The 26,282-nt window shown below is 39.7% G+C and overlaps 1 protein-coding gene across 2 annotated transcripts in view; it reads left to right on the top strand.

The window, feature by feature from the left end:
* The window catches only part of LOC111159678 (poly(ADP-ribose) polymerase family member 11), a 43,440-nt gene that overhangs the window by 487 nt on the left and 16,671 nt on the right, over positions 1 to 26,282 (top strand). The window contains exons 2-4 of one of the 2 annotated variants that reach the window (XM_022522251.1): positions 22,510 to 22,623; positions 24,144 to 24,272; positions 25,077 to 25,197. In XM_022522251.1, the coding sequence (XP_022377959.1) occupies positions 24,147 to 24,272; positions 25,077 to 25,197 (247 nt within the window). In that variant the 5' untranslated portion in view covers positions 22,510 to 22,623; positions 24,144 to 24,146. The remainder of the gene's footprint in view (positions 1 to 22,509; positions 22,624 to 24,143; positions 24,273 to 25,076; positions 25,198 to 26,282) is intronic. The other variant, XM_022522250.1, reaches the window with a different exon arrangement.

Genomic DNA, 26,282 nt, shown 5'->3' with positions numbered 1-26,282 from the left:
CGTGCCCCAGGTGTACCTGCCAGTCCCATCCACCTAAAGCGAGGCGATTCGCCCCCCGTGTCTCGAGTGGGCCTAAGAGGAGCCATCCCTGCCCCTTTTCCCTTCTTGGGGGGCGGTCGTTTCAAAGTTGGGGGGACCGAGTGTATGTTCTAAGCCTGTAGAGGGTGAAGTTCTTAGATTTTTTTTTTTTCCAGTGGACGGAACAGATGACCTGGAACTTTTCAACTGCGAGTCTTGTCTCGCTCCTCCTTGTTTGACTCCCCTGTTGGCATTGCGTCTGCGTGTATTTTCGTCTGCTTTGTTTTTATACGTTCCTTCAGTGTGCAGCTGTCGCAAGAGTGGAATCCGTTTGCCCAGAGTATTCCATTCATCTCTTGTTAGAGTTGAAATCGCCTAGTAACATGGCCGGTGTACACCTTAGGAGCTGACTTGGGAAACGGCGGAATCCCGTTTCAGCGAAACGGTCGGGCTGAATGTGTGAAGCTACCCCGTGTGCCGAGGTCACTGCCCAGATTCACGTACAACCCGGTTTTCATGCTCGCAGTACGCTTTGGCTGTAATCAGTACTTGTGTTTTGTTTTGTTTTGTTTTGTTTTTCCCATTTCTGGACTCTGTTTCCAGATGAGTTGGAGTGTTGATAAGTTCATTCTGTTATATTTTTAAGTTTTTACCCAGTGGAAACTGGTCTCTTGGTCTGCGCTCGTTGCTTGCACATTGTGGTCGCGTCCCAGTCCTTCCTGTAACTGGTCCTCCTCTAAGATCTTTTTTTTCTTTTTGGTTCATACATGTAACCCTGCGATATCAGGCCGCATCACAGGAAAGTAATCGCTGGTATTTGATTTTAGCAGAAATAGTGCGGAATTAATGAGAATGTGCTCTCTGCTTTGGTATTTACTTTCGCTGTCTGTCAACAGTCTTCATTTTCTATCATTGTACGCGTCCATGTGTGTGCGAGCGCGCATCTGGCCAGTGTGTCCTCAATTTTTATTAACACTCCCTTTCGTCTTGGTTTCTCCATAACAAATTTTTTAGTCGCCTAAGTATGTCTTGCTCAAAGTCGCATGTTTGAAATTCTTCACTATATTGTAAGCTCCCTGTGGGCAGGGATTTTTGTCCATTTTGTTTATTTTGGTACCTTATTTTGGCATTTCATAGGCACTCAGTAAATATTCGTTGAGTTAGCAAAAGTGACTGGATTAGTGCTAGAGGGAGTCCTTTTCTCCTGCTGTTCATTATCCCTCCTCCATCACATAGACATTAGCAATCACTGTTGGATCATTTGTATGTTGGTAGGATTATAAAGACATTAGTGAATGTCTTATAAATTTGGTTTGTTATATAGCATTATCTCATTTCTTTGTGAGGAATGCTGTTTCTTCTGACATCACCCTAATGATTTTGCTAGATTTCACTAGAGCACACTGACCTTTGTTAATAGACGAACCTTCCACATATAATCCCACATTCTTCTTTCAACCCTATTGTGCTACCCTACTGTGTCTTTTTTTTTTTTTAAAGATTTTATTTATTTATTTGACAGACAGAGATCACAAGTAGGCAGAGAGGCAGGCAGAGAGAGAGGGGGAAGCAGGCTCCCCGCAGAGCAGAGAGCCCAACACCGGGCTCAATCCCAGGACCCTGGGATCATGACCTGAGCAGAAGGCAGAGGCTTTAACCCACTGAGCCACCCAGGCGCCCCCCACCCTGCTATGTCTTAATGCGACTGTGTTTTCTTACTGATACTGGTTACCTTCCTATGAGCATATTAATTCCGTCAAAAAGGGCAGTTTAGTTTTTAAAATACAGTCAACATTCTGTGTGTGTTTCTCTCTAGTAATCTGTTAGTAATCTAGTAATCTGGAACTTTTCGCTTTTAATAGAAGCGGCATCTGGACAGTTTGTCCAGCTGTGCTCATGGAATTAGAATTAATGTTACTGTAAGCCAAACATACTAGGAATGAAAAACAAAACAAAACTACAACGTATCCTGAAGATAAATGCAGATGACTTTTGCATTACCCATCAATTGAAATTACTATTTGCCATTTCTTACCATTGAATGAGATACTAATAAATTCTACTTTGTGAAGCAAGACCACTGTGAACCGAGTTAATTGAGGACTTCTGCCTAGTTTCTCCCTGTATATTTTGATAGCGTCTATGGCCTTAATGTACTACACATGAGCTGCAGATAGACCTCCTATTGCGAATATACCTTCTGTATGATACTGTATTCTTCTCACAGGTGGCTTTGAGAAAATGTTACACTGATGCTGGCCATGGTAATTCTCAGAATTACCTCTCCATGACATGGTTTGAGTGTGGAAAATGAGCACTGAGCTTGCAACATTTCCTTGGGGGAAAAACCTAAAACAGGATAACCAAGGAGTTATAAATTTTGTCTCAGTACAAAATTTTATTTTATCTTTCCACACAGTCATGAGGTCAGTGATATCTACTCAAGCTTTTCACTGACCAGGCAGCTTGAGGTAAATAAAGCATAATGTCCCTGCCAAGGCAGATCTGATTGACAGAAGCAGCAGGCACACTCAGTTCTGATATGAGCTCTTGGCAGTTTGCCACCCACCTGGGGGAGGTAGCCCTTGACTAATGTCCCCCAGCTTAGAAAAGTGGCATAGTCTGGAGAAAGGAATCAAAGGGGTGTGAAAGTCATCAAAGCAGTGATAACTGCTTTGACTGTGTGTACCGTGCCTTTATCCTGCCTCTCTCTGCCCTCTTGTGTCATCATCTTATTCTTCTTTGCTGCGATTGGAGTAAATAATAACTATTACGTATGAGGGAGTTTCAGTTTCCTTTTCTCGCACTGATGAAGGAAACTGAAAACGTGACGAACATCTGTAAGATTACAAGGCCATGCATTACAGTATTAAGACCTTACTTCCCGTGATGAACTCTTCCATACTTCCTTGCCACACGCGAACTCATCTTATTAAAAGAATCTGAGGAGTTAGCTGAGGGAGGGGAGAACAGTTTTCTCCGGATCATGCAGGTGAGTGTGCAGCATAATTACATGAGTGCCTGTGTCCTGTTTTACTGCCTGCTGTTGCTGGGTGACAGGGTGATAATGTGTGTGTATTGCTGCAGTGCTTTGCCTGCTGAGCCATCTTTGTCTTTGTGATTTTTATATTCACAGCTGCTTCCAGACTCACTTGGCACTATGATTCTTACCTCTCCTTTTTCTGTCAAGCTTCTTGAAAGAATAGTCTTACACTTTTTGTCATTCTTATTCACATCTCTATCCTCCAGCCCCACCTCTGCCCCTAACACCTTTACTTGCTAGGAGGTCAACGAGAACTTTTGAATCAACACATCTGTAGTGACTTTCATGCCTCCAGCCTCTTTCTGCAACATGAATGCACTCGAAGTGTTCCTCAGGACCGCCCCCCTCCCCCTGCCCCGGGACTGTACTGCTTTGGATTTCTTCTTTTTATGATTTACCTTTGAATCGTAATCTTAATTGCACTAATTTCTATCCCTGAAATATTCTACTGTTCACCTTTGTTTGTTCTCAGACTTTTTTTTTTTTTGGTGAGCTCCAAGGCTTCAGGTATTACTGTAGTGTATATGTCTGCCATATGTATCTTTCCAGTCCTGACCCTATTCCTGAGCCCGCTGATGGATACCTCTCCTGGTTGTCTGACAGTTCACAGTTGGCATGTCAAAACTGTACTACCAGAGAAACCAATCACTGATTCATTTTTCCCACTCAACAAGTGTTTACTAAGTATCTATCACATATAAAACATTCTAGACACTAGGGAGGGACATTACAAATATGGATCAAGTCAGAGCCTGCCTCTCAGGGGCCTTGCAGCATAGTTGGGGGAGTGGAAGCGATACCAGAGGATCTTGGGGGACTAGGAAGGTTTTCTAACCTAAGTTACATTTGAACTAGGTGTCGGAGTTATAGAAGTGGTCCTTAGGGAAGGACAAAGGAGCAAAATGACCACAGACCCCAGAGGTGAAAGAGAATGGCAAGTACAGTTTGGATGAAGGAGCGAAATGGAAAAAGGGCATATCTGATGAATCTCAAATGTCAGTATGGGCATTTTCAGAGAATGAGGATGGAGGGCTTTTGGGTGTTGGTAACTAAGATCTGTGTTATCTCTTCTGAGTCAGGCAGCATCCCTTAGGCTTGGGGGAGAGTGGAGGTAGAATTTGTTCCTGGAAATGAAAGTTCTACAGCAGGCATAGTGTCTGTGAAGCTGTGTTCTTAGATCCACGTATAGTCATGGGTTCATATCCTGATACCTGTGTCTTGGCGTTCTTTCTAATCATCCCAGTAGTGAATTGAGTTCAGCTTGTGAGTAGTGTGATGTGCCACTGTTTGGTGGCTGAGGCGGTGCTCAACAAAGCATGCCCACACTGAGGTTATCTGATACCTGTGTAAGGTAGGAATTAATAAATTATTATCCTCCCTTTTTCAAGGAGGATGCTAAGTAAAAGTTTGGTGACCTTTCCGAATAAGGAGAGAACCGGGTTTTAAATCTAGAACTTTTGGGCTCCAGAGCACGTACTCTCTCCAGTCTGACTTAGGATATGGGGACTTAAGTGGTAGAGAAGGGCCTGTGGGGAAAGACACAGGAAGTCAGAGGAAAAGAAGGATGCTTGAGCAGCAGAAAATCACGACTTTTTTGTGACACCAGCTCCCATGTTTTTAGGACTTTTTTCTAGTGGTGCAGTGTACAAGTAGCAGTAGGGAAATGATGTGGCCTCCCCAGGGATGCAGATGCAGCCCAAGGCCAAGGCAATGAGTCTAATGGTTTCTGGAGTTTCAGAGTTTGTGATACAGGCCGGAGGCAGACTTTCATAACAGGTTTGAAGGATGGAGTGAGTAAAATGCTGAGTATGACCCACTAGTCTAAAATATGCAGAGTATTGAGGTCTGTGGCTTATACAACTCACCTTCTAAGAGTTGGATCTGCTTTTGAGATCCTGATAGCACCAGTCTATTTATTGAGCACTTACCATAAGCTGGTCAGTTCTAAGCCTCAGTGTTTACAGTGGTGAATGGAACAGACCAGCTCCCAGCCCTTAAGGGCTGCAGTCTGGTGCAGGGAGGCGGACATTAAGCCAGTAATTACACAAATAATATTTTACTGCGCTTGCAGCAAAACCTCTGAAAGAAAAAGAGAACAATGACAATGTATAATAGGGGGAGTTAATATTAGATGGGGATATCAGGTGTGTCCGCTCTCTGAATTCAAGCCACTTTTAGAGCGATCTGAAGAATTGAGCAAGAGTTAGCCAGATAAAGGTTGGACGGGAGTCAAGGAGGGCTATTTAGACAGCAGAAACAGCATGAGCAGAGACCCTGAGGCAGAAAGGAGCTTGGTGTTTGAGGCAGAGAAGCCACGTGTGGCTGGAACCCAGGGAACCAGGAGAGGAGGCCAGGAGGTATGCAGGAACTAGCGGAGCATGGCTGTGTCACACGTGTTTAGGATTTTGAACTTCATCCTCAGAAGTGTGGGAAGCCATTGGAGGATTTTATATAGGAAGGGGAAGGAACATATCTGTGTTTTTTAAAAAAGACCATTCTGGCTGCTGCGCAGAAAATGAGTTATGTATTAGGAAGTGCGGAGTGATGGCCTCCCAAAGATACCCACACTGTAAGCCCCAGAAACTGTGACTATGTTAGGTTACATAGCAGAGGAGGATTAAGATCACTAATCAGCTGATGTTGTGATTGGGAGATTGATTACTTACGGATTTTCTAGGTGGGTCCAGTGTAATCACAAGTATTTTTAAAAGCGGAAGAAGGGGACGAAAGAAGTGAGTCAGAGAAAGATGTTGTTGTGGAAGAATTGTCAGCAGCGCTGGCTTTGGAGATTAGGTGAGAGGCCACAAGGCAAGAAATGTGGGTAGCTTTTAAAACCTGGGAAGGCCAACAAAACACTCCCCCTTACAGCCTAGTGAGTTCCATGTCAGACTCCAACAGAGGGGTAAGATAATACATTTGTGGTGTTTTAAGCCTCTAAGTTTGTGGTAATTTGTTCCAGCAGCGATCGAAAGCTAAAACAGAGGGCCGTCGGAAAGGCTGTTTTAAGACCACTTAGGGAGCTGCGGTGTGGTCCCTGGGGAACATGAAGGTGATCTGGACTAAATCGGTGTTGGCGGGGAGAGAGACTCCGAGGTGGAGGAGTTCAGGCAGCACTGTGGATGAAGGGTGCTAGGTTTCTGGCATGGGCTGCTGGGAGGAATGAAGTATTTTCACTGAGATGGGGAGATTGGGAAAGGGGCAGATATGGCCGAGATCAAGATTTGGCTCTGGGCCTGCTATAGGTTTAATGTGCCTGTGAAGCATTCAAGCAATAAAGTCAATGAGGCAATTGGATATGTGGGTCTGGAGACCGGGCTAGAAGTGGCAGTTTTGGCCTTAGTCTGTGTGGATGGCTTTTAAAATCATGGAGTATATGAGACCCCTAGGATGGTGTTTCTCAAACTTTTCAGCACCCATGCAGATCACCAATCTTAAACAAGAAAGTAGTATTTAAAAAATTAATGTTTTCATTTATTGAAAAAGATATTTTTGCAGCCTCATACAAAGTATGTATTTAACTTGTTGACAGATAGCTTGAGCTGTAGGTTGGATCCAGACACTAATTTTTTTTTTTAAGGTTACATATTTATTTATTTAACAGAGAGAGAGAGAACGAGCGCGCACATGCACAAGCAGGGGGAGCGGCAGGCAGAAGAAGAGGGAGAAGCAAGTTCCCCACTAAGCAAGGAGCCTGATGTGGGGCTCAGTCCCAAGACCCTGGGATCATGACCTGAGCTGAAGGCAGATGCTTAACCCACTGAGCCACCCAGCCATCCCTGATTTTTTTTTCCCCCTGTATTTCTACTAAATTAGGAAATTCCATGTTATAATTATAGATTGTCAAGATTTGCAACTGGTGTTTGCTGGCTCTGTCAGATGTTTTAGAATGCCAAGATCAAACACATACTGAGAAAGTATGAGAAGATTTCTCCCTGAAGGCTATTCCTAGTGTTCAATCAGTTGCCAAATTGACACACTTAAAAGATTAAGTAACTGTAGGAGCAAATGTTTCAACCAGGCTGAACATTTGGAAGATAGGAGCAAGTGCATTCTTAGTCATTCTTTGATTACTTCAGTCTCTGGAAAGTATCTGTTCATGTTTTGTTGTAACATTTGGATGGGTTCTTTATATATCGGCAATAATAAAATAAGTCTCACTCTCTGATGAGTGAAGAAAGCCATCAGATTCTGGGAAGGAATCACACCCTAGCAATCGAACCATTTGTAGCATAGTTTCGTGACTGGAAAATCTGGTTATCTTTTCTCCTCCTCATTAAAAATTGGGAATTTTGGCCTTGAAATAGTAGTTTTAGGTTATTTCAGATGCTGAGTATATTTTAGCTATATACTTAAGCAGGCCTCTGGAAATCAAGAATGGCTATTAGTGTTATCAGCATCATAAAGAAATATTTTTATCCGATCTGTCCTTTTGGAAACTCTTGTCAGCACTTTTTTTCCTTGACACTCAAGTAGACGACGGGTGATTTTGCAAACACTGCCATTTCTTTCCACACATTTGAGAGCACATACTGAGTTGTTGAGATTTGCTGATACTTAATTTTTATTATTTCCTTCAGCACTCAGTTATGATCAGGAGACATACTGTTTACTTGTAATTGTTACAGGGGTTTAAAACACCTTTTCTTGCTGTTTGTGTAGCTTGTGGTCTGTCAGTTTTGAGTGGGTTGCCCCTTTTCCAGCCCATGTCACAGCTCACAGAAGCATCATCATCTAAATGAAAACTGGCTTCCCTTGTGGTGTGAGTTTTCACTGATACACAGAACAAAAATTTGTTGAGTACTTCTGCCTCATTACAGAGTATATATGCTATAAAAACTGATTTGTTTCTCCACAAGTAGTTAACTTTTAAAACAAAGTAAATGCTGACACACTCATGTGATAATTTTCTCATAACGTGCCATTGATAGTATGTGACTTCCAATTGAGTCATTTAATAAAGAAATTTTGTCAGTAGCTTTTTTTTTTTTCACAATTAAGTTGGGCATTAAATTTGGACTGACAGTTTCTCAGCGATATCTAGATCTTTACCTGTTTTAGCTGAGGAGTGCCTCTTTAGTTAATAATCAACAAACGAATTGATTTGAGGCTTTGTTTGAAAATGATGTGAAAGTTTTCTTGGTTTTACACTGCCATATTTGCCGAACACTAGCTGATATGAACTGATCAACACAGACTGAACATAATGACATAGTGAGTTGGTAACTTTAAGGAAATTAAAGTTTTCATAAAAATCATTTCTCTTATATTTCAACTTTTCAAGATATATCTGAACAAATTTCTTTAATTTCCCCTCGAAAATGCCTGTGAACTTTACATCATAATTCTTGAGGACCATGTTTCGAAGAATCTGAAAAAGACAAGAAAAGGGGCCAGGAATGAGCCCACAGAACTGAAAAGTTACAGGCTGCATAGACATTAAGGTACAAAGGAGATCAAGAACTTGTGGCCAAAAATCCAAGACAATCTAGAGAGTATCATTTCATGGAAATCAAGAAAAGAGTAATATAGGACAAAGGGTAAACTGTGGAATGTTACTGAGCAGTCAAGTAAGATGAGGACTGATAAAAGAGCATAGGATTTAGCAACATGGAATCTCATTGGAAGTCCTAGCAAGTGCTGTTTCTTATTTGTTTGCTTGTTTGTGATGGTGTTGGAAGATATTGGGTCAGAAGCTAGAAAAAGTAAATTAGGGTGAGTTTTAGAATGAATGGGAAGTAAGGCAAGGAAAATTGTGTATATAGACAGAGAGTTATAGTTAATCCACCAACAGAGATAAAATGGAATCCTAAAAGTATTTGATCTAAAAGAAGATTGAAAAGGGTAACAAAGAACAGATGGAACAAAAGCAAATAAGAGATGATAAACTTAAACCTAACCATATCAATAATCATACCAAAGTAAATGCTGCAGACATGTCAGTTGGAACACAGATTGCCAGATTAGAGTAAAAAGTAAGACCTGATTCTAAGTTGTCTATAAGAAACACACTTTGAATAGAAGATACAAATAGGATAAAACTAAATGGAAGGGGAGCTATGGCACTGACACCAGAGGAGAAAGCTTAAGTGGTATATTAGATTTCAGAAATAATGATATTATCAGGGATAAAGAATGTCATTTCCTATGATAAAAAGTTCAGTTAATCAGTAACAATCCTAAACATTTATATACATGACTATAATAGAGCTTCAAAATACATGAAGCAAAACTAATGGAACTGTAAGGGGAAATGGACAAATCCCATTATGGTTGGAGATTTTAATACTCCTCTCTAAATAATTGCTAGAATAAGTAGGTACACATGAGCAAGGATACATAGGACTCAAACAATACTATCAACCAACTTGACCTAATTCACATTTATAGAACATTACACTTAACAACAGGTGAATACACTTTTTTCCCCAACTACGTGGGGGACATTTTACATGATAGACCATATTCTAGGCTGTAAAACAAGTCTTAGTACATTTAAAAGAATTCAAGTCACGTACAGTATGTTATCTGATCAAAATGGAATTAAATTAGAATTCAGTAAAAGAAAGACCTGTAAAAACTGCAAGCATTTGGTAAGCAAGTACCACATCAACCCATTAGCCGAAGAGATAGAAAATGTGAAGACAATGTATCAAATTTGTGGTATGCTGCTGTAACAGTACTTAGAGGGAAATTTAGGGCTACTTTGATCCCTATATTGGAAGTGAAATGTCACAAATTAGTGATTATAGCTTCCTCCTTAAGAAACTAGAAAAAGAGGAGCAAATTAAATTCAAGCAGGGGCAAGGAAATAAAATTTAAAGTGGAAATCACTGAAATGAAAACCAAGAAACTGACGAAAGCAGAAGCTGTTTTTCTTTTCCTTTCTTTCCTGTTTTTTTTGTTTTGTTTTGTTTTGTTTTAAACATCCATAGGATTGATAAACCTCTAACCAGACAAATCAGGAGAAAAGGAATACAAATAATCAATATTGACAATGAGAGAAGTAATATCACTACAGATATTAAAGGGTAATAAGAGAATGTTATAAAAAATGTCAGTCAGTAACACCACTTAGATGAAATGGGTATATTCTAAGACACAGACTACCAAAGTTCCCTCAAGAAGGAATAACACGAATAATCCCAAGTCTATTGAAGAGTTTTTGTACATGGAAAAGGGTTACCCACAAAGAAAACTCCAGGTGTAGATGATTTCCCTGTAAATTCTAACAAATATTTAAGGAAGAAACAATACTAGTTCTGCACAAGCTTTCAGAAAATTGAAGAGAAGTTTATACTTCACAACTCATACTATGAAGCCATCATTACCCTGTTACCAAAACCAGTCAAAAGACATTACAAGAAACAATGGACCAATATTCCTTTCCTAATGAACATAGATACACACATATTTTTTAAAGATTTTATTCATTTATTTGACAGAGATCACAAGTAGGCAGAGAGGCAGGCAGGGAGAGAGGGGGAAGCATGCTCCCCACTGAGCAGAGAGCCCAATGCAGGGCTTGGTCCCAGGACCCTGAGATCATGACCTGAGCTGAAGGCAGAAGCTTAACCCACTGAACCACCCAGGCACATAGATACATACATTTTAAGCAAAATTTTAGCAAATTGAGTCTAACATATAAGAAGGTTAATTCATAATTACCAGATGATGTTTGGTAACATCATAGATGTTACCACGTCTATAGATACACATATTTTATCATAGATAAAATAGATACACACATGAAGCAAATTTTTACATAGATACACACATTTTAAGCAAAATTTTAGCAAATTGAGTCTAACATATAAGAAGGTTAATTCATAATTACCAGATGATGTTTATCCTAAAAATGCAATGTTGGTTTAAAATTTGAAGAGCAATCAATGTAATTCACCATATAAACAAACTAAAATGAAAAATCCTATGATCATTTCAATGTATGCAGGAAAGCATTTGACAAAATTCAGTATCCCTGATAAAAACTCTCAGCAACTTAGGAATAAAAGGAAACTTGCTCAACCTGATTAGGGGTATGCAGAAAATAGCAAACTCAGTAGACCTAGGGTACTCAAATCATGTACCTTCTCAAAAAAGGCCTTTTTCAATGACTGTCCTTTCCCTAGCTCCAGAGAACCAAGCTCTTAGAATAGTTTGTCTAATGAATGTATCTGCATGCCTGAGATCTTGAGCTATACTATACCACTTTCCCCAGATAATTTACACTGGCAGTGTGATTTATGGTTAACACCTGCTTTCTCTCTGGAGGTCTGGAATGTCAGCAGCTGAGGTCAGTCATGTAGGGTGACTGTCATATACTTATATGACTAACTCCTAGTGAAAACCCTGGACACCTAGGCTCAGGTGAGCATCCCTTGCTTTGAACTGGTCACATATGGTTGCTAGGAGAATTGTTTCCTGTGTGACTCCACTGGGAGGGAATGTGTGGAAGCTTATACATGGTTTCCTCTGGATGTCACTCTATGCGCTTTTTCCCCTTTGCTTATTTCATTGTGTATATTTTTACTATAATAAACTGTAACCGTGAGTAGAACAATTTCTGAGTCCTGTGAGTCTTTCTCCTATGAGCCCGAGGTTGTATGGACCCCTGACAGAAGGGGCATCTACAAAATACCTATATCTAATATCAAACTTGAGAATGAAAGAGTGAATACTTTCTCACTAAGATCAGGAACAAATGATGCCCATTCTTTATTTGACATTGTACTTGAGATGATAATCAGTGCAATAAGGCAAGAAAAAGAAGGCATGGAAAAGAAATAACAGGCATCTGTATGCTAGAAGTGAGTCTATATTTATCTATATATAAAATGCCTACTTAGAAAATCTGATGGAGTGTCCAAAAATCTAGAACATACAAGAGAGTTTAGTAAGGTTGCCAAATACAGGATACATGTACAAAAAATAATGTATCTCTAAATACAGGCAACATTCAATCAGAAATTGAAATTTAAATGCAGTTCTATTTACAATAATATCAGAAATATGGACTACTTGGGCATGAATCTTACATAAATGACGTGCAAAATCTATACATTGAAAACTAGAAAACATTACTGAAAAATGTTAAGACCTAAATAAGTCAGGAGATATACCTCATTCATGGGTTGGAATACTCAATATTGTTGAGATGGCAATGATCTAGATCACCATGCCATCCCAATTAAAATTGAAAGGACCAAATAGCCAAGCAGTTTTGAAAAAGAACAAATTTGGAGCACTAACACTACCTGATTTAAAGATTCAGTGTGAAACTACAGTCATGAAAACAGTGTAGGATTCGCAGCAAGATAGAGAAAATGATTATCAGAACAGAACAGAGTCCAGGAATAGACCCACAAACATATAGGCAACTGATTTTCTTTTTTAAATGAAAGTAAGGTTTAGTGGAGAAAGGACAGTTACCCAATGAGTTCAGAAGTTGTTTAAACCCTTTGTGCCAGTGAGGCTTCCATCCTGTGATGATCCATCCATGTGCAGTTTAGGAAATGTTGCCAAGTCTTTCCCATGACCTGCTCTGATCGTTCCTTTGTGGATACAACCTGGTGCTTGTACACAGCCTTCCTGACTTTCATGGTTCATTGTAATTCCAGGAGGGCTTTTCTTGGTTATTCCTGGTTCTCTGTATTAAATTTCTGTATTCTCTACCATTTGGCTTGTATTAGGGCTTTGGGCTTCTTAGTTGTTTTGCCTTGAGATTTCCATTTTTTTTTCCAATAGTGTTCTTAGGTATGAGGTTCTGTACTTTCTGTTCCAAATAAAGTCAGTCCCTTCAGACAGAGATATGGAGCTCTTTGTTCTTATGGTAAGCTTTTACCCTCAGTAGAATCCTTGTACTGCTACACCTGAGTTTGGGAGTGGGAGCTGACTTTACCCAAAGTGATACCTGGATTTTGGATAGAAGGGTTATTGGCATCCCTGGTCTTCTTGAATTCCTCCTCTTGGCATGGAACTTCTATCTTACGAACAAACTAGGTTGATAGCAATCAGGACTCAGAATTCTTAACCTACTGGGCCTGGAGTAGAATTTCCACCAAATGTACTGGGACCGGGTGGAGGAGCCAAGAGGTCAGTCTCCTCTGTTGCCTGCTCAGAATAGACCTATACCTCTAGGTTGAAGAAGATGAGAAACACTAACAACCTGCCCCTTCAAGGATGAAACTAGCCCAGGACTAGGAGGTGGAGGGAAAGGGAGCCCCTGTCTACACATGACTGAGATGGATCTTCTGTAACATAGCTTTGGTGGAATGGGGATAATGGACTATATCTTAGTCAAATGCCACAGACTCTTGCCTGTTCTGAGATTTAGTAGATTTTCTTGATTAAATGTTTGTCCATTTGCTGTATGCCCTTAGGACAATTTCTAGAGACCATATGTTGTTTTTTTTTAATGATGATTGGTGATGATTTTGATAATGTTTTTTAAAATAATGTTCACCAATTAGAATGTGGTTTTGGTGGGGAGAAGTTCCACTGAGCTCCTTACTCTGTCATTCCAAAAGTTCCTCCCTGTTTTTAATATTTTAATAGCAGGCTTTAGATCTTCTTTCTATAGAGACAAGGAAGTTTTCATTACCAAATGTGATTTTTCTCAAGATATTAGTTTATGCTAATGTATTTTGTTAACTATAATAAACTTATCAGAAAGCTTTTAACCAATCTGGAAGATGACATTATTTTTCTTCTATACACTGGGATTTTGACTTTAAACTCATTTTCCACATAGCCTTTCTATTTGATGATCCAGGTTGACTGTTCCCAGGCCCCATAAATACTGTCTTTGGAATAGGCAGCATTATAGATGGATTCCACCAGCATACCCACTGCACTTGTAAATTTACCAAATGCTTTTTCACTTTATACTGTCTTTTTTCTTCATAACCTGGTGTGCAGGAAGTATCAGTTCTGCCAATTAAAAACTGAAAATTGGCATAGTGGCTACACTAATTCAGCTAGCATGTATTAATTATCTACTCTATGATAGACAACTTGCACACACTCCTTTTATTGCCTATGAATGTGTTCTAATCTAGATCCATTGCATTTTAAAGTTACTAATTTAAACTTGACTTTGCTCTTTGAGCCTTATTATACAGAATTGCCCTTCCTTTGGAGGGGAAGCTTAGTATAGAAAACCATAAGACTTAGTCTTAGGAACTAAGTCTTTGGAAAGAGCCATAGTATATATGAAGCAAAACAACCAAAGTAAGCTTTGGCAACAGGAGAGAAGGTGCAACTGTCTGTATATGAAAATGAGGCCATGGGGGTTGGCAGTTTAATGAAGAAGTGACACTCAAGAATCCTTGGGTGTTTCTTTAATCTTCTTTGTACTGCTAACTCTATGATTCTGTTTTTTGTTTTGTTTTGTTTCATGTTTTTATTTAAATTCTAGTTAGTTAACATATAGTATAATATTAGTTTCAGGAGTAAAATTTAGTGATTCATCACTTACATATAATACCCAGTGCTCATCGCAACAAGTGCCCTCCTTAATACCCATCATCCATTTAGTCCATCCACCTACCCACCTCCCCTCCAGCAACCCTCAGTTTGTTCTCTATAGTTAAGAGTCTGTTCTATGGTTTGGCTCTCTCTCTTTTTTTTCCCCTATGTTCATCTGTTTTGTTTCTTAAATTCCACATCTGAGTGAAATTACATGGTATTTGTCTTTCTCTGACTGAAATATTTTGCTTAGCATAGTTCACTCTACCTCCATCCTCATCATTGCATATGACAAGATTTCATTCGTTTTATGGCTGAATAATATTCCATTGTGCATATCATATATATATATGTGTGTGTGTATTATTTTTAACTTTTTTTTTTAAAAGATTTTATTTATTTATATGTCAGAGAGAGAGGGAGAGAGAGCAAGCACAGGCAGACAGAATGGCCGGCAGAGGCAGAGGGAGAAGCAGGCTCCCTGCCGAGCAAGGATCCCGATGTGGGACCCGAACCCAGGATGCTGGGATCATGACCTGAGCCGAAGGCAGCTGCTTAACCAACTGAGCCACCCAGGTGTCCCTATTTTTCACTTTTTAATGAACCTCCATACTGTTCTTCAGAGTGGCTGTACCTGTTTGCATTCCCACCAACAGTGTGAGAGGTTTCCCCTTTCTTCACATCCTCACCAACGTCTGTGTTTCCTGTGTTGTTAATTTTAGCCATTCTGACATTCATGGTTTTGATTTGTATTTCCCTGATGATGAGTGATGTTGAGCATCTTTTCATGTGTCTATTAGCCATCTGAATGTCTTTGGAAAAATGTCTATTCATGTCTTCTGCCATTTCTTAACTGGATTATTTGTTTTTTGGGGTGTTGAGTTTGATAACTTCTTTATAGATTTTGGATACTCTTTATCAGGTATTATCTTTTCCCATTCCATAGGTTGCCTTTTAGTTTTGTTGATTGTTTCTTTTGCTGTGCAGAACATGTTTACCTTGATGAAGTCCCAATGGTTCATTTTTCCTTTTGTTTCCCTTGCCTCTAAGAACATGTCTAGTTGAATTTATTTGTGTATATGGTGTAAGAAAGTGGTCCACTTTCACTCTTCTGCATGTGGCTGTCAAGTTTTCCAAAATCATTTGTTGAAGAGACTTTGTATTTTTTTCCATTAGATATTCTTTTTTGCTTTGTCAAAGATTAGTTGGCCATAGAGTTGAAGGTCTGTTTCCGGGTTTTCTATTCTGTTCCATTGATCTATGTGTCTGTTTTTGTGCCAGTACCATACTATCTTTGATGACTACAGTTTTGTAATATAACTTGAAGTCCAGAATTGTAATGCCTCCAGCTTTGCTTTTTCTTTCTCAAGATAGCTATGGCTATTCGGAGTCTTTGTGGTTCCATGCAAGTTTTAGAATTGTTTGCTCTGGCTCTGTGAAAACTACTGGTGGTATTTTGATAGGGATTGCATTAAATGTGTAGATTGCTTTGAGTAGTATAAATATTTTAGCACTCTATTTGTTCTTCCTGTCCATGAGCATGGAATGTTCTTCCATTTCTTTGTGTTATCTTCAATTCCTTTTATAAGCATTCTGTAGTTTTCACAGTATAGATCTTTCACCCCTTTGGTTTGATTTATTCCTAGGTATCTTATGGTATTTGGTTCAGTAAATGGGATTAATTCCTTGATTCCTTTTTCTGCTGCTTCATTATTGATGTATAAAAATATAACAGATTTCTATACATTGATTTTGTGTCCTGAAACTTTACCGAATTCGTGTATCAGTTCTAGCAACTTTTTGTTGGGGTCTTTTGGGTTTTCAACATAGAGTATTATGTCATCTGTGAATAGTGGAAATTTGACTTCTTCCTTGCTGATTTGGATGCCTTTTATTTCTTTTTGTTGTCTGATTGCTGAGGCTAGGACTTCTACTACCATGTTAAGCTAACAGTGTTGAGAGTGAACATCCCTGTCTTATTTCTGACCATAGAGAAAAAGTTCTCAGTTTTTCCCCATTGATGATATTAGCTGTGGGTCTTTCATGTATGGCCTTTATGATATCAAAGTATGTTCCCTCTATCCCTGCTTTGTTGAGGGTTTTTATCGAGAACGGATGCTGTACTTTGTCATATGCTTTATCTGCATCTATTGAAAGGATCATAATGTTCCTAACGTTTATTTTATTAATGTGGTGTATCACATTGACTGATTTGTGGATATTGAACCATACTTGCGGCCCAGGAATAAATCCTACTTGATTATGGTGAATAATTCTTTTAATATACTGTTGGATTTGATTTGCTAGTATTGTATTGAGAAATTTATATCCATGGTCATCAAGGACATTGGCCTATAATTCTCTTTTTTTAGTTCCATTCCAAAACCCTATGTCTTCATCTGGTTTTGGAATCAAGGTAATGCTGGCCTCATAGACTGAGTTTGGAAGTTTCCCTTCCATTTCTGTTTTTTGGAACAGTTTGAGAAGAATATGTATTAACTCAAGTGTTTGGTAGAATTCCCCTGAGAGCCATCTGGCCCTAGACTTTTCTTTCTTGGGAACTTTTTGATTAATGATTCAATATCTTTGCTAGTTATTGGTCTGTTCAAATTTTCTATTTCTTTCCGTTTCAGTTTTGGTAGTTTGTAAGTTTCTAGGAATTTATCCATTTCTTCCAGATTGCCGAGTGTGTTTTTTTCATAATATTCTCTTATTATCATTTACATTTCTGTGTTGGTTGTGATCTCTCTTCTCATTCATGATTTTATTTATTTGGGTACTTTCTCTTTTCCTTTTGGTAAGTCTGGCTAGGAGTATATCAATTTCATTGATTCTTTCAAAGAACAAGCTTCTCGTCTCATTGATCTATACTGCTGTTTTTTTTTTTTTTTAAGATTTTATTTGTTTATTTATTTGACAAAGATCACAAGTAGGCAGAGCAGCAGACAGAGAGAGAGGAGGAAGCAGGCTCCCTGCTGAGCAGAGAGCCTGATGTGGGGCTCGATCCCAGGACCCTGGAATCATGACCTGAGCCGAAGGCAGAGGCTTTAACCCACTGAGCCACACGGGTGCCCCTATACTGCTGTTTTTTTGTTTGTTTCTGTATTGTTTATTTCTGCTCTAATCTTTATTATTTCCCTTCTTCTGGCTTTAAGCTTTATATGCTGTTCCTTTTCTAGCTCCTTTGAGTATAAGGTTATGTTGTGTATTTGAGACTTTTCCTGCTTCTTGAGAAAGGCCTGTATTCCTATGTACTTTACCCTTATGACCACTTTTGCCACATCCCAAAGGTTTTGGACTATTGTGTTCTCATTTTCACTTGTTTCCAGGTATTTTTAAATTTCTTCTTTAATTTCCTGGTTGACCCACTCATTCTTTAGTAGCATGTTGTTCCATGTAGCATGTACTTCCATGTATTTGTGGTTTTTCCAAATTATTTTCTTGTGGTTGACTTCAAGTTTTATAGCATTGTGGTCAGAAAATAATCATGGTATGATCTCAATCTTTTATTTATTTATTTATTTTTAGATTGTATTTATTTGACAGAGAGACAGAGATCACAAGTAGGCAGAGAGGCAGGCAGAGAGAGTGGGGGAAGCAGGCTCCCTGCTGAGCAGAAAGCCCGATGCGGGGCTCAATCCCAGGACCCTGAGATCATGACCTGAGCTGAAGGCAGAGGCTTAACCCACTGAGCCACCCAGGTGCCCCTGATCTCAATCTTTTTGTACTTGTTAAGGCCTGATTTGTGACCTGTATGTGATCTGTTCTGGAGAATATCCCATGTGCACTTGAGAAGAATGTATATGCTGCTGCTTTAGGATGGAATGAAGTCCATCTGGTCCAGTGTGTCATTCGAAGCCATTGTTTCCTTATTGATTTTTCTGCTTAGATGATCTGTCCACTGCTGTAAGTGGGGTGTTAAAGTCCCCTGTTATTATTGTATTATTACTAATGAGTTCCTTTATGTTTGTTATTGTTTTATGTATTGGCGGGGGGTTCCCAAGTTGGGGACATAAATGTTTATAATTGTTAGATTTTCCTGTTGGATGAACCCCTTTGTTATGATATAGTGCCCTTCTTCGTTTCTTGTTTTTGCTTTAAAATCTAGTTTGTCTTATATAAGAATGGCTGCTCTGGCTTTCTTTTGATGTGCATTAGCATGATAAATGGTTCTCCATCCCCTCACTTTCAATCTACAGGTGTCTTTAGGTCTAAAATGAGTCTCTTGTAGGCAGCATATAGATTGGTCTTGGTTTTTTATCCATTCCAAAACCCTGTGTCTTTTTTTTTTTTTAAGATTATATTGGGGTACCTGGGTGGCTCAGTGGGTTAAAGCCTCTGCCTTCAGCTCAGGTCATGATCCCAGGGTCCTGGGATCAAGCCCCTCTCTGCTTAGCAGGGAACCTGCTTCCCCCGTCTGTCTCTGCCTGCCTCTCTGCCTACTTGTGACCTCTGTCTGTCAAATAAATAAATAAATAATATTAAAAAAAATTTTTTTTATTTATTTGACACAGAGAGAGAGATGGTGAGAGAGGGAACACAAGCAGAGGGAATGGGAGAGGGAGAAACATGCCTCCTGCTGAGCTGGGAGCCCCATGTGGGGCTCAATCCCAGAACCCTGGAATCTTGACTTGAGAAGAAGGCAGATGCTTAACGACCAAGCTACCCGGGTGCCCCACCCTATGTCTTTTTATTGGAGCAGTCCATTTACTTTCAGAGTGATTATTGAAAGTTAGGAATTTAGTACCATTGTGTTACCTGTAAAGTTGTTGTTTCTGGTGATGTTCTCTGTTTCTTTCTAGTCTGTTGCTTTTGGTCCCCACCCTCCCCCCTACCTCATAGAGTGCCCTTTAATATTTCTTACAGGGCTGGTTTAGTGGTCACAGATTCCTTTAATTTTTGTTTGTCTGAGAAGCTCTATCTCTCCTTCTTTTCTGAATGACAGCCTTGCTGGATAGAGTATTCTTAGCTGCATATTTTTCCCATTCAGAATGTTGAATATGTCATGCCACTCTTTTATGTCCTGCCAAGTGTGGAGAGATCTGTAGCTAACTTCATTTGTTTACCCTTGTAAGTTAGAGACTTCTTTTCTCTTGATGGTTTTAGGATTTTTTTTCCTTATTTCTATATTTTGCAAGTTTTACGGTATGTCTTGGTGTTGGCCTGCTTTTGTTGATTTTGATGGGAATTCTCTGTGCCTCCTGGATTTATATGCCCATTTTCTTCCCCAGATTAGGGAAGTTTTTGGCTATAATTTGCTCAAATAAAACTTCTGCCCCCTTTTCTCTCTCTCCTTCTATGAGTCCTGTGATATAAATGTTACTATGCTTTATAGAATCATTGAGTTCCCTAAGTCTACATTTGTGATCCAATATTTATCTTTCCCTCTTCTTTTCAGCTTTATTATTTTCCATAATTTTATCTTTTATATCAGTTATTCATTCCTCTGCTTCTTCCATCCTTGTGGTCATCACATCCAGTCATTTTCTCATCTCAGTTGTAGCATTTTTTTTTTTTTTTTTTAATTTTGGCCTAACTAGTTTTTAGGTCTTTTATCTCTGCAGTAAGGGACTCCCTGGTGTCTTCTGTGCTTTTCTCAAGGCCAGCTAGTATCCTTATGATTGTTGTTTTAAAGTCTGGATCAGGCATATTACTTATATCTGTTTTAATTAGATCACTGACCATGACTGGCCATGTTCTTTCTTTTGAGATGAATTCCTCCATCTTGGCATTTTGTCTAGGTATCTGTCTTCTTCTGTGTGTCAGGAAAGCCTGTTATGTTTCCTGTTCCTGAGAGTAATAGCTTTATGGAGAAGAAATCGTATAGTGTCCAGGGCCTGGTGCTTCAGGGAGTGTCTGGTGTGTGCTACATGCACTCTGCTGCTGTATTTTGGCTGTTCTATCCTTCAGGCCAGTTGTCTGCAGAGGCTCTCCTTGCCTGCAGTGGGCAGTGTTTGGACCTTGTCAGAGTGTGGCAAGTTTTAACTAGGCATGCTCTGGTCTGCTCTTTAAAAGAGGCCAGATCCTATTTCTTCCAGAGCTGGAGCTTTGCAATGCTCAGTGGTCAGGAGACTTGGTGGCTGTGGGAGTTTCTCCTAGTCTTCCTGGGGACTAGCCCACTGCTCTGGCTCGCAAGCGCACTTGCCCTAGTAAAGAAGCACCTGCAGAGTGCAGGGGAGCAGGGCTTGGTGTAGGCAGTTTAGGCTGTCACTGTTGGTGCTGTGCTGCTTACCAAGGTTAGTGTATGCATAGGGGTGGGAAAGGGAAATTGTGCCAGTCCTCTCCCCGCTGCCCCGGGAGAAGGGAATTTGTGTCTCTAGCTATCTGGAAAGCCCTCTCAGAAAAGCCTACAGTCTCTCCTCCTGTGTCCCAGGTGTCCCTCACATCCCTGCCTTCACCCTGTTGTGTCCGGTCCATCTGCCCACATGGCTGCACAGTGCACCTGTCTGTAATCAGGGACGCCAGCTGAGTTTTAAAACTCCAAACTTTAGGGATCCGGTGTGACACAGACCTATGTTGGTCCTCTGGGGGAGGGTCTTGCCACACTGTCGCCGGTGCTGGTTTGTCCCTGAAGGGCAGTCGCATGAATGCTCAGGAGCTTGGAGTTTAGAGTAAAGTGCAGCAAAAAGCCAGGATCCAGATTAGCTGCGCTCAGCAGGTGTCTGTGCCCTTATGCTAATGAACAGGACAGTGTAATGGTGCCTGCCAGCTCTTTTGTCCCCCGCAGGGCAATGTCAGCTCTCCCAGATTCACTTCAAGAAGGGGGAACCATCTCTTCCAGTGCATCCCAGGGGAACCTCAGATCATGTTTGCTTTCAGGCCTCTACCCTCCTCCACAGGAGTACCGCAGTACCTGCTGGGTTCCATGCTGTCCATGGCAAGGACTTCTAAACCTCCAGTCTTTGGGCCCTGCTAGTTGTAAAAACTCAAAATAATCAGCTCTCTCATTTTCCCAGTCGGTGGTTTTGGGGAAGTGTTTTCCTTGTGCAGTTCCCTGTGTGCTCTCTCTCACCTCTCTCTGTGACTAGGGCTCTCTCCCCGCTGCAGCAACCATGATCTGTTTCTCCCCCAGATTATGTCTCCACACTTCTTACCCTCCACAGTGTTTCCTCTTCTCTCCCTGTAGTATGCAGTTTGTTCTGTCAGTTCTCAGATTGATTTCTTGGGTGTTCAGAATGATTTGATATTTATCTAGCTATGTTCAAGGGAGGAGACAAACCTGGGGTCCTTCTACTACTCTGCCATTTTAACTCACTGGCTGACTCTATGATTGTAGACGAAATAATTGCATTTTTTTCTGCTTTGTTTCCCCCCTAACTTTAATTGGAGGATAGTAACTTCTCCTGCACATTGGGCTATGGAAGACAAAAAGTTTTATAGAATTTGAAGTGTTTTAGAAATGTTTTACATGGGGCACTTTTCTATAGTACTACCTTCTCCAAAATAGTGATAAATATGAGTCTGTCCTAAGTCCAACCCAAAGCTATTTATGACAGGAAGTTCTGGAAGGACTTTGGTAAAATACTATACTTGTAACCTGGCTTAAATTGTGATCTTAGGGACAGTGTGACATAGCAAAGCACACACGATATGTGCATACTGTATAAAGGGTGTTTTCTATTTCCTATTTCTTGTTTTCATTTCCCTTTTCTGGTAGAGAAAAGATAGAACTTATAAGCCAAATGTTTATCTTAACTATTACCTTTAAACTCAACCTTCCACATTTGGGGAGTTATTTTCAGAAGAAAAAATAAACTAAGGTTTTTCTTGCTTTCTTTCTTTCTCACAGTAAAATGGCCCAACAATGTGAACAGTATGAACAATAATAGAAGGAAGAGCTGGAGTTGTGAACAGTTAACCTGGACAACTGATTTTAAATTTCAAATTACTGCCTTTATTTTCTGATTAAAAAGTATAAGGCAAATAGTGGGTCCTATACCTGAAGCTCTTGATCCTAGAGTGTTCTATTTTTCATTTCTTAGCCACCAATCAACTTTAAAACATGAAGGAAAAATCCAGAAAATAATCATAAAGCATTCCTTGGAGAAGTTTCCAAACATGAATAAAATATAACAAGCCCCCTTCATTGAGCTCAGGTACTGTACTTAGCACTTTACTGCATTATCTCACTCATTTATAACAATGGCCCAATGAGGAAGGAGTCTTTAATCTCTATTTTGTGAAGAGGAAACTGTGTCCTAGATACGGTAATTAGGAAGTTATGCTAGGTTACACAGCTTCTGGAAACAGGATGGACCATTTTAAGTAATGAAATTTAAAGCAATTATTTTCTAAATTACCTAAATCGTGTACATTCTTTGTAAAAGGAAAGAAGATGTAAGAAATAAAATTTTTTAAAAATCACCAATAACTCTGTGTGTGTGTGTGTGTGTATGTATGTAGATAAAGAATAAGTGATAGTGTTGGTTAACCCTGGAGAAGGAAAGTGAGAAGATACCAGAAAGGAAGGGATGATAAAAAACGTGGTTACATTTATCTAGAATGTTTTGACTTTTTGCACAGGGACTGTTTTCATATATCAGTTGTGCAAATTTAATTTATTTAAAAGCCCTGAAGGAATGAGGACACATTCCAGATAAAGTTAATCATCTTTGACTAACCTCATCACCCCTTTTCTGGTGACCCTCTCTTCATCACAATCTCTACTCAAGAATGTTTATTTTCAAAGATAGTGTGGACATGAGTTACTTGATATAGGGAAGATTGTAGGATTGTTGATAATGAAGCATAAGGCAGTATACTATGGCAGCTACAGGCACAGACTCAATCCAGACTGCCTGTGTTTGGGTCCTGGCTTCCGTAGTGTATGATCTCTCTGTGCTCCAGTTTCCTTATTTATAAATTTGGGATAATAATACCTATCTAACTGGGTTGTCTTGAGTCCTAAATGAGTTATTATCTGTACAGCACTTAGTGCCTGGTACATTGTAAGAGGCAGGTAAGTGTTACTACAATCATTATTGTTATCCTGACACTCAGAAAAAACTATGATAAATTGTTGTATATCCATCCAGACTTTTTATCTGTATGTGTGTACATATACACATAGAGACATGTACATACACATGCATTCATGTATGCGTGAATTTTTTATGAAAATTGGATCATACCATTTCTATTTATTGTAACCTTTTTTTGTATTCAACACTATAGATTATAAACATCTTTCCATGCCATGGAATAATGAAAGTTTAAAACAAATCTAAGGTGTATTTGGTCTTAACGAGCTGTGATAGCATGGATTCTTTTGATCGAACGTGTGGACATATGATAAGACAGAAATTTCTTGGCACTATATTGAATATCTAGAGTGCTTATAGATATTGACACAGCTTATTTTAAATGGTTGAGTGGGCATTGATATATCTTACCTGAGAGTATTATTATTTGTCTTATTTGTTAAGCAGTGATATTATATTTAGCCTTCGTAAATCTTTATCTTCAGAGTCAATATGCCAGAGAGAATGGTATTTTCAAAGGGTCACTGTGGGAAGGACACTTGGAATATAGTACTTTGTAGGAAGAAAAATGATGTCTAAAAAAATACATTGGTTATTAAGAAAAGTATTTCTTCTGCTTCTATCTGGCTTTTCAGGAGATGTTTCACAAAGCGGAAGAATTCTTACCCAAGCGGACGGATAGTGAGATGGACGAGATGGACACGTCGGACACCCAGTGGGGCTGGTTTTACCTGGCGGAGTGTGGGAAGTGGCATATGTTTCAGGTACCTCCTTTCTAGAACCTACCAGATGGGTTTCCTCCACCTTGCGCTGCACAGTGTGCCAGTGCAGACCCTGAAGGACATCCAGCCTTAAGGACATCAGACAGCTTGACTAAAAGAAAAATGAGAAATCCTTTTCCTTTTCGTTTCCCCAGGTTTTTGTCAGTCACGTATTTAGAAGAAGCAGTGCGCGATCACTGCAGGTACAGAGGGCCTATGTGACTGAGTTGGGTAGTGTCATTACAACCGAGCAACTCCGAGTTCCATTTGGTGGGAAAGAAGGGGAAGAGAGCAAGCCCATGTTAAGCACCGTGTGTCTGCCGGGTATTATGTTAGATGCCACAGGTATCTTTTCTCCTTTAGCCTCCCAGCAGCTCCAGAGCCCTGTCTCACAGTCAAAGAGACTGAAACTCAGAGAAGGTCACAGAATCCATCCTGAGTCACATGCAGCTAGTGAATCTGAATCCAAACTCAAAAGCTTGTGGTCCTCTTTTACTTCTAAGCCTACTTAAAGATTTCATTTGAGCCAGTGAGGAAGTTGTAATTATTATAATAATTTGCAAAAGTTGTATCAACTTGGAAAGAGGAATTCGAAGCAGTTGCTGGAGTGTCTTTGCTGGAAATCCTGACACTGTTTTGCACACGCTGGCTTAGCTGTGATTCTCCCTGTGTGTGGGGACTAGAGCAGGTGATCAGTCACTTCCCCTTGTCGCTCCATTCTCTGTCTCTGTGACCACAGAACCGCCTCTGTGGCCAAGCCATTGATGTGAACAGCTGGTAAATGAAACTTTCTGGTTTGTCTTAAAGCCGGATACCAACATTCAGTGTTCAGTTAGCAGTGAAGATATCGAAAAAAGCTTCAAAACAAACCCTTGTGGCTCCATTTCTTTTACTACTTCCAAATTCAGCTACAAGATAGACTTTGCAGGTATGTTTTTTTCCGTAATAGTTGTGTGTTTTTAGTATATTGATATGGTAAAGTCTACGTTCTGAAGATGAGAATTAGTTGATATATTTGTAAGCAGTGAAGTAAATCCTTTTTGTCATACACAGAAATCTCTCTATAAAAATTCAAGATTTAAAATCTTGAGCAACATGACCTTTTATAAAGGAGTATTTGAATGCTTATCGATACTAATGTATGTGGAGATTGTTGTATATTTTGAATTTATGTAACACTTCTAAGGAACACGAAACACTTTTTAGCTGTTTTTTTCACCATCAGCCTTTTGAAATAGCTGGGAATCTTTTTATTTTAAGGATTAATCTGAGAGGTTAGTAACACTAGCTGGTGATGGTTTGAAGACAAAAGTTCAGCTGAAGGACAGAAAACTATTTCTTTAATGGACATTGCCTTCTACCATTTTCTGATTTCATTGTCTCTTTCACAGAATAGCCAGTTAATCTGGAAATCAGCCCCACTTTGGATTTCATCCATCATATATGGGCGTGGTTTTAGGTATCCCATGAGAAACCTGTAGAATTCAACTCTTTCATTTTCAAGCTGGTAGTTTCAGCTGTTGGTTGCATAGAGACATAGAACCACCTGGATGGGGAGGATTTTTTTTTTTTTTAAGATTTTATTTTTAAAGTAATCTCTACACCCAATATTGGGCTCGAACTCCAAGGTCAAGGGGTCATATGCTCTACTGACTGAACCAGCCAGGCACCCCAGGGAGGCTTTCTTAATAAAGCATATTTTGGCTGCTGCATGGCTCAGTCCTCTAGCTGTTGCATCCCAGCTTCTATGAGCAGTATCCTTATGACACAGTTAGTAGTGTGTTGTGGTGCAGTAGGGTGGCGAAGCCTTCGGAAATCTCCTTGGAGGCGCTGAGACCCAGAAATGGTGAAAGGGTTTTGTCCAGTAAGGTTGATGCAACCAAATCACTGATGATTATTGTCTCCCCAAAGCTTGTTTGATTAGCAAGAGTTACATTTTAATATATTCTTACTGCTGACTAGCCATCACTTTTTTTTATGACATTAGGCAAATAGATTGCCTTTAAGGGACCC

Source organism: Enhydra lutris, unplaced genomic scaffold, assembly GCF_002288905.1.
Source record: "Enhydra lutris kenyoni isolate GAN:26980312 unplaced genomic scaffold, ASM228890v2 scaffoldscaffold69, whole genome shotgun sequence".
Classification (NCBI taxonomy): domain Eukaryota; kingdom Metazoa; phylum Chordata; class Mammalia; order Carnivora; family Mustelidae; genus Enhydra; species Enhydra lutris.
The sequence above is the reverse complement of the archived record's forward strand: the minus strand, read 5'-3'. Positions and strand labels throughout refer to the sequence as shown.